Source organism: Entamoeba invadens (genome assembly GCF_000330505.1).
Source record: "Entamoeba invadens IP1 unplaced genomic scaffold scaff_1105074726711, whole genome shotgun sequence".
Lineage (NCBI taxonomy): Eukaryota > Evosea > Mastigamoebida > Endamoebidae > Entamoeba > Entamoeba invadens.
The window spans coordinates 48,032-56,435 of NW_004443648.1; the positions used below are offsets into that span (position 1 = coordinate 48,032).

The 8,404-nt window shown below is 35.9% G+C and overlaps 4 protein-coding genes across 4 annotated transcripts; 3 read left to right on the plus strand and 1 right to left on the minus strand.

Annotated features, from left to right (window-relative positions):
• Positions 1 to 1,494: 1,494 nt before the first annotated feature.
• On the plus strand, positions 1,495 to 2,007 carry EIN_051890 (hypothetical protein; the record flags this gene model as incomplete). Its single annotated transcript, XM_004259727.1, has 1 exon — positions 1,495 to 2,007. The coding sequence occupies one exon, from the start codon at positions 1,495 to 1,497 to the stop codon at positions 2,005 to 2,007; it is 513 nt and encodes a 170-aa protein (XP_004259775.1).
• Positions 2,008 to 2,377: 370 nt separating this feature from the next.
• On the plus strand, positions 2,378 to 4,687 carry EIN_051900 (lysyl-tRNA synthetase, putative; the record flags this gene model as incomplete). Its single annotated transcript, XM_004259728.1, has 1 exon — positions 2,378 to 4,687. One exon carries the CDS (start codon positions 2,378 to 2,380, stop codon positions 4,685 to 4,687), a length of 2,310 nt encoding a protein of 769 aa, XP_004259776.1.
• Positions 4,688 to 4,968: 281 nt separating this feature from the next.
• EIN_051910 (AN1-type zinc finger protein, putative) lies at positions 4,969 to 5,667 on the plus strand (the record flags this gene model as incomplete). The annotated part of the gene is made up of 1 exon (XM_004259729.1): positions 4,969 to 5,667. One exon carries the CDS (start codon positions 4,969 to 4,971, stop codon positions 5,665 to 5,667), a length of 699 nt encoding a protein of 232 aa, XP_004259777.1.
• A 109-nt stretch (positions 5,668 to 5,776) lies between these two features.
• On the minus strand, positions 5,777 to 7,693 carry EIN_051920 (triadin, putative; the record flags this gene model as incomplete). The annotated part of the gene is made up of 1 exon (XM_004259730.1): positions 5,777 to 7,693. One exon carries the CDS (start codon positions 7,691 to 7,693, stop codon positions 5,777 to 5,779), a length of 1,917 nt encoding a protein of 638 aa, XP_004259778.1.
• Between the last annotated feature and the right edge of the window lie 711 nt (positions 7,694 to 8,404).

Here is an 8,404-nt window from a genome sequence, read left to right on the forward strand (position 1 = left end):
AACGTTTTTTTCAATTGTTTTCTATTTTTATATATCAAACTTTTTTTGTATCAATCGTTTGCAATTCATATTTACTATAAAACATAATTTGTTTAATTATATTATTTCTTATATCATATCATTATTTAATATTTTTTTTAATTCTTAATTTCGGATTTCCATAGTTCGTTTTTTCACATCGTCTAATCTCATTTAGTATCCCTTAATTATTAAACCCAATATATGGAATATTTCAGGAAACTAATTTAAAAAATCCATTTTATATTTTCTGTTTTTTTCACATTTTGTTTAATACTCATCGTTCACTCAAAAAAGCCATTATGTTTAAAAAAATACGTTTACAAACTAATCCTATGAAGAAAAACTTAATTTTACAACAATTTTTATTGCTCTTATCATGTTTTAAAAATTAAATATCCAAACATTTTTGTCGATTGTCAAAAATGATCATTTGAATACAATAAGATTTGTATTAAATTATGAGTTGATAAATTTTTGCTATCCCAGGTGATAAGATTATCATTGTTGACAATGAATCTTCTGAGATTTTCAAACTGGTTTAAAAAAAGGACAATATAATTGTATAGTGAATTATCTTTTGTAAAATCTTAATAAAAAGATATTTAAAGTTTTGTGCGGTTTTATTTATAAATCATTCAAATTGTCAAAAATTTTTTATGCCTAATTTTTGTAATTGTTTATAGTCCTTAAACATTTTGTATAGATTGCGTATTTTTTATTTCGATATTATTGCACTAAATGACAACAATCATTTCTTTGACTGGGATCATTTTTGATAACTGTCATTTAAGACAAATAAATAAAAATGTTGTATAACAATAAGATAATAAAATTGACAATTAATATTTTATTGTTTTGCAAATTTAATTTCGCAAAACACAATTTAGTTATCCAAATTTAAACTGTTATTGAATCATTCAAAAAGCAATTATTGTTAGACAAGACTCGATTTTCATAAGTATTGAAATATAATAATCAAAAGATACAAATTAACAGTAAATTATCATCTTGTTATAAAAATTATTATTTGCTATAAAAACAAGATAACAAATTATGAAAATAATTATTTATAATGGTAGAAAGAAATTGTATATTTTAGCTCTACTCGAAATTGTATGTATTTTCATATGAATACAATGGACTGTCTTTGCGAAAATGATATAATAATAAATACTATTTACAAATGATCAATACGACAAATAAGCAATCAACAACGTTTTAATATTACTAAAATCAAATAAAAATTACTCATATTAATTAAATCATTAAAACCGTACATTCTATCAACATAACAATCTTATTGCCGGCTAAATTTGTGAATTGATTCAATAAATCATCGAGTTTAACAAATAAAAATCTAATAAATTTGTATTTTATAAGTCAAGTGGTTGTTATTAAAATGTTGAATTATTATAATGTTGAATTAATTGTTATAATTGGATTAAATAATAGATTGGTGAAACTAAAAAATCAATGCAAAATGAAAACAACGATATCTTAAAAAGTTGGACTGGCCTTTCTCAGTGCACGACAATATTTGACAGTGAAAATGATGAGTTGACAGCACGTGGTGTTGACAGCAAAATAACAGGTAAAACGAACATTGTGTTTCTCGTTGAGGATACAAGAGGAAATGTTTTCGGTTCTTTCCACGGGATCATCCCACCTCCCGACAAATTGATTTCATCAAAGGACGACCCAAAGCACTTTGTTTTTACACTCAAAAATCCACATAACATCCCACCCACAAAGTTCCCCGTAAAAGACACCAATGGTGATGTTCTACATGTTTACGACAGCAGTGACTGTAGAAACGTCTTTAACGTTCAGTCAGCCTTTGGTGTGACTTGTGATTCAAAAGTTTTTGTGTATGAATCCATCATCAATGGCTATACCAACTTGCCGCCAATTGGGTGCCGAGTTCTTGTGAACGACAACAACAAGTTTTTCGATATAAAGAGGCTTATCATTCTTCAATTTAATTGAACTTAATTACTATTTATTCACCCTCACATCCCGTGTTATTAAGGCACTTTTATACTTTTTTTCTCTTCATATCCTGCCATAAAAACGTTTGTATGTGCACACCTAAGACTTCTATATATAGAAAATAGATGCAGAAAAACAAAAGTTATCGAATTAAAATAAAAACTAATATGTATAGTACTTTAAGGAATATGACTTGAGGTTTTTATAATGGATGTTTTTCTTCATAAATGCCCTTCAAACAATCAGAGGAAACTAACATCATTAGTTTATAAAGCCACATTTTCTAGAAAAAATACAATTGGTGCAACTCTTAGCACGACAAACCCTAATTTTGTATAAAAGGAATTTTCACTACAAAAACAGATCAATGGCAAAGAAAGTCTTTCAACAGAGATTGACTCAAATTGAGGAATATGAGAAAAGCGGCAAGAACCCATGGCCACACAAATTCCAGGTGACAATCACCATCCCAGAGTTTGTCAAGAAGTACGCATCACTCGAGAAGACTCAGAACAGTGAGGATGTCGTTGCTGTTGCTGGTCGTGTTATGACAAAACGATCTTCCTCAGCTGCTTTAATGTTCATCGACTTGTTCGATTCCCAAACAAAGCTCCAAGTCATGTTGAATATGTCAATGTACACCAGCAAAGAGGAGTTTACTTCATTCACCAAGATGGTTTATAGAGGTGACTACATTGGTGTTGTTGGACACCCCACACGTACCAAAACCGGCGAACTTTCTATTGTCCCAACGAATGCAACTATTCTCTCACCATGTATGCACATGTTGCCATCAAAACACTACGGACTTGGTGATGAAGAAACCCGATTCAGAAAGAGATACTTGGACATGATTGTGAACCCAGACTCCGTCAAGAATTTCTACATCAGATCCAAAGTCGTCAAGGGTGTTAGAAGATACTTGGACAACCTCGGATTCTTGGAAGTCGAAACCCCAATTTTGAATACCATCCCAGGTGGAGCTACTGCTAAGCCATTTATTACACACCACAACCAATTGGATATCCAAATGTACATGAGAATTGCTCCAGAATTGTACTTGAAAGAGTTGGTTGTCGGTGGCATCAACAGAGTCTATGAAATCGGAAGACTCTTCAGAAACGAGGGTATTGATCAGACCCACAATCCAGAGTTCACCACCTGTGAGTTTTATATGGCATACGCCGACTATAACGACTTGATGACTATGACTGAAGAACTCCTTGGAGGAATGGTCAAGGATATCACTGGTGGCTCAACTAAGCTTGAGATTAAAGACAGAAACATGGACATTACTTCAGAAAAGGACATCGAAATGTTAGAAAAAGTTCTTGGCGAAAAGATCCCAAGACCATTCGACTCAAAGGAATGCTCTAAGGTCATTGAAAAGCACTGCTTGGACCAAGGACTCTACTATGACGGAAACAACGAGAAAGTCATGAAGAAGTTGTTCAGCGAGATGGTCACAGAGAAGAAGATGGTCATTGATTTCACTGGTCCATTCAAGAGACTCTCTTATGTGGACGCTCTTGAAGAGAAATTTGGCGAGAAGATCCCACGCCCCCTCACATCGAAAGAGGCTCTTGACTTCCTTAAGAAGATGTCGATCAAGTACAACGCCATCTGCCCAGAACCACAAACTGCTTCTCGTGTTATGGACAAACTCTTTGGTGACTTAATTGAAGAACAATTGGTCCAACCAACCTTTGTTATTGACCAACCACAGATGATGAGTCCATTGGCTAAATATCACCGATCTAAAGCTGAAATGACCGAAAGATTCGAGCTCTTCATCTTGAAGAGAGAAATTGCCAATGCTTACACTGAGTTAAACAACCCAATTGTCCAGAGAAACAATTTCGAGCAGCAGGCCAAGGACAAAGCCGCTGGAGATGATGAAGCACAACTTGTTGATGAAGTATTCTTGGACGCTATTGAGCACGGCCTTCCTCCAACTGGTGGATGGGGTCTTGGAATTGACAGACTTTCCATGTTGCTTGCCGATGTTGACAATATCAAGGAAGTCATTTTGTTCCCAACAATGAGACCAGAAAACGACGCCGAGAAGAAGGAGAGAGAAAAGAAGGAGGACGCTGAGATCGAACAAGAGCTTAATGCGTCACAGGGAGCTGGTAAGAAAGGAGAGAAGAGGGAAAAGGTCAAGAAACCACAACCAAAGCCAGAAGTCCTCGACGGATTTAGACTTGATATCCGTGTTGGCGAAATCGTCGAAGCTGGCCCACACCCATCATCAGAGCACTTGTTGTGCCTTAAAGTGAATGTCGGAGAAGAGAATGTCAGAAGTGTTGTTGCTGGTCTTGCTGAGCACTACAAACCAGAGGAACTCCAAGGGAAAAAGGCATCATTTGTTTGCAATTTGAAGCCATCAAAGTTGAGAGGTGTCCCATCAGAAGGAATGATTTTGGCTGCTACGTCTCTTGACGGAAAGATGGTCAAATTCTGCCATCCAAAAGAAGACGCCAAGGTTGGAACTGCTGTTGTGCCAAAAGGAGAAAAGGTCACTATTGGTGCTAAGCCAATTTCGATCGACTTGGTTGCAGAGTCAAAATTGTCATTGAAGGGTGGCGTTGTCTTGACCAAAGAAACGCCATTTGTTGTCAAGGATTCTGACAATGTCATCACAGTTGATGAGATTGTTGATGGAACAGTCAGATAAATAAGAGTCTTTTTCTATTTTTTATTATCAAATTGGTGTCTCTTGATGTTTTCATGAAAATAAATGTGTTTGGTTATATTTGAATTATTTTTTAATTTCAATATACTATTAATAAAAACAAAACAAAAATATATCACTTACATTTAATAATTGTAAAACTATTAATAAATAAATTCAATAAGAAAAGTGTTGAAGTATATCACCACTACCATTGTGTTGGATTCACTAAATTAGAAGGATGTGATAAAACACCACACTAAATAATTCATACAATAAAAAATATGGAGAAGTCACAACAAACACTGGACATCGGAACTCCTTGTGATAAATGTCATTTGGTCGACTTTTTACCCTACAATTGTCATTACTGCCATAAACCATTTTGTAAGAGGTGTATCACACAACACGACTGCAAAGCCGAGCAGGAAGAGCTAACAAAATTCCACCAAACAAGTGGACCCATTACAAAGGTCAATACAAACGAGTGCGCATTTTGCCACAAGAAAGGCCCCGTCAAGATTGAGTGTCCTGACTGCCACCGATCGTTTTGTGTTGAACACCGAAATCAACTCTCACATAAGTGCACCTCTCTGGTCTCCACAATCAAACACCCCAAGCCTTCATCAGCTCCACCAGTAGTTCAACCACCACAACAACGTCAAAGTGCTCCTGGTGATGAACGAGCAAAACGGATCCGATTCATCTCAAAATTTGCAGTAGGCGTTCAAACAATTCCAATTGCGAAGCGACGGTATTTAGAAGTGATTCTTCCTTCGAGGAGCGAGGCAATTTGGGTGAACTTCGATTGGACAGTTTTGGAGACAATCGACTTCATTTGCACTCGTTTCGACTTGAAGAATGGTCACAAAGAAGGCCTTCATTCACCAAACATCATCAACGAGAATGGCGATATTATGGCTTTAACTGATACTATGAAGACGGTGAAGACGTACTCTTCTATAATTTTACTCTTCGACTAACATGACTGAATTTTTAATTTATGTGCGATTATATCTTAAGCATTTTACCTCTCATAACCAATGAAATGTACCTAAAATAATTAAATAACTTGGTGCTGAAATACATACGTTACGAACTCCACTCGTCAGAGTCTTCCTCTTCTTCGTTCGGGCAAATGTCGTCTCTTCTTGCGTCAATCACTTTCTTGAGCATCATAGATAAGTCGTCGTACTGATCATCAGTGACTGTATTATCATTTGTTATTGTTGGGGGTTTAAGGGTTGTCCCCTTTCTGATATCGCTGAGTAAATCCTGTCTTCCAGTGCTCTGTGTTGTTGTTGTTGCATTCTTTGGTGTGTCGAACGTAGGTGGTTTCAAATTTTGAGGCGGTTCGAGTAAGTTTGGATTTGAAGCCTGTTTTGTGAGTTGAGGTGGTTGTATTGATGTACGTTCTGTTGTTGTCGATGTATCGATAGGACCTTTATAGTTGACGCACTTTCTTTTAGATTTTGTGGTGTCAATTGATTGAGAAACTTTATGTGTCGGTCTTGTTTGTGTCTTTAAAGAATTAATAGGGGGTGGTTTTGTACTTGGAGGGGGAGGAGGAGTTTTAGTAGGAGGGATTTTTTCTTTAGTTATAATTTCCTTTGCTTTTTCCACTTTTGGTTGAACCTTATTTTGTTCTTCTTTTTTTACTTCGACATGTTTTTGAAGTTCTTCTTTTTTTGGTATCAATTGAGGAGGTTCAACCTTTTTTGGTTCTTCTTTTTTCGGTTCGTCCTTTCGTGGTTCTTGTTTTAATGATTCATTTTTTGGTTCGGGTTTCTTAACATTTGATTTTCTTCCAAAGTGGAACACAAAGTCAGTGGTTTGTGATTTTTGTTCAATCTTTGGTTCAGTTTTCTTTGGTTCTTCCTTTTTTGTTTCAACGATTTGAGTATTTGGTTTGCTTTCTTTTTTGATATCTTGTGATGGAATCTTTTTTTCTTTTTCTTTTGTTTCTGTGTTATTTGGTGCCTTTGGTTTCTCAATCTTTTGCCTCTTTTGTTTTTGTTCTTTTTCGTCGCTTGCACTTTTGTTGGTTTTTGTTGTTTGTGACTCTTCAAGTTGTTGTAACAATATTTTAGGGACCTTTCCTTGCTTCACGGCGAGTCTGACCGTATCCATAAGTGTCTCGACCCACACTGGATTTGACAAGTAGCTTGGTTTGAACCCGGCTCTCTTTAAAACGTCTCTGAGTTGTGGTGACAGCCATGCCGTGTTAATCATTAATTGGGTTTGGAAAGAGACTTGGTTTCTGTAGTTAGGAGGTATTTGTTTCGCAACTCTGATCGACTTTTCAGTGCACTCCAACCCAACTTTCAAGATGTCTTGCGACTTCATGTCTCCTTCTAACTTTGCCACAAACATCATTTTCAATTTGGCAAACAAGTCAATATACGTGTACCGATATAATATCAACGCCTTTTCCAACGCACCCATTTCCTCAGTTTGGCCTTCACTTTCACATACAGATACAGCCTTCATTGCCTCCGCCAACGACTCGGGGTTCGGATCAGTTTTTTGGTTTTTGGCAATACTCTCGACGTTTTTGTGGACCTTCTTAACCTCTTCCTGCCTCTTTGCTTTAACCATTTTCAAGTCTTTTTGTTGTTCGTCGATTTTTTTGTTCAAAATTGTTAAGTCGTGCTGCACAGATGCTACTAAATTGCCAACTTCAGTCATCATCCCGTTGATGCCGTCCTTCCACACACTTAAAACAGTAATGACATTTGTTATACCCGCGTTGATATCCGGGTGAAGTTGTTCGTTGGGTTTTGTTGAGAGAGAAGTGTCTCCAAGGGATTCCAATGACAAAGAAAACACGTCTGTTGCTTTTAAGAGATCATTCTGTTTTTGTTGGTATTGTGTACACGTGTTACAAAACGACTTGTATATGCCACACAATCTTTGAAGTAACAAAAAAGTGTTTGTTGTAGATTGTTGTACCTCTTCCATCTCTTGTTTAGTCTTCATGTTCGTGGGTTGGACATTCCCCTGAGACATTTCAAAGTTGTTTTTCTAGTTTTATTCTTTTCGCTTTTTCTTTATTTTTAAAACCATTTAAATTAACTATATTTTACTAAAAATAATTGTAAAACTATGATGAAATCATTTAATTTTATATTATATTATATAATAATTTATTATACTATAACAAGTAAATACTTTATTGTATTATTGTTTATAACTTACTTTATTATTTAAATAATAAAAAAAACAGTAATAAATAGTATATTTTGTTAAAGTTATTTTATTTAATTATCCCATAATTTTTGTTTCAAAACATTTAAAAATTATTTAAAAATTGGACAACACCCCCTTTCATTATTTGGGGCAGACCTTTCCCACCCTCACCCCGTTTACCAAAATAAAATATTTGCCGCGAGTGTTTTTTGAAGGAAGTCCATTTTTCAGCCACTGTTTGTGCGTCCCCATGTCACCCACTTTCCCTGTCCGTACTGTGTGGACGCGGATGTGGTTCCCCCCCGCTTGCGGGGGGGGGTCAGGGGGGATCCGCGCCAAGGGAGGACTTGGAAAGTGGGTGAAACGGTGCACAAACAGACTGTTTGAGTGCGGCCTTCAGAGCCTTCTTTTCAATGCTCCGTCTCACTTGGTTTCCACTGACTCGAGGTGAATTTTCAGCATTTCTTGAATTCGGGAACCACACCTAATATTATCCCAAACGCCCATTTACTATAATTATAATTAAAAAAT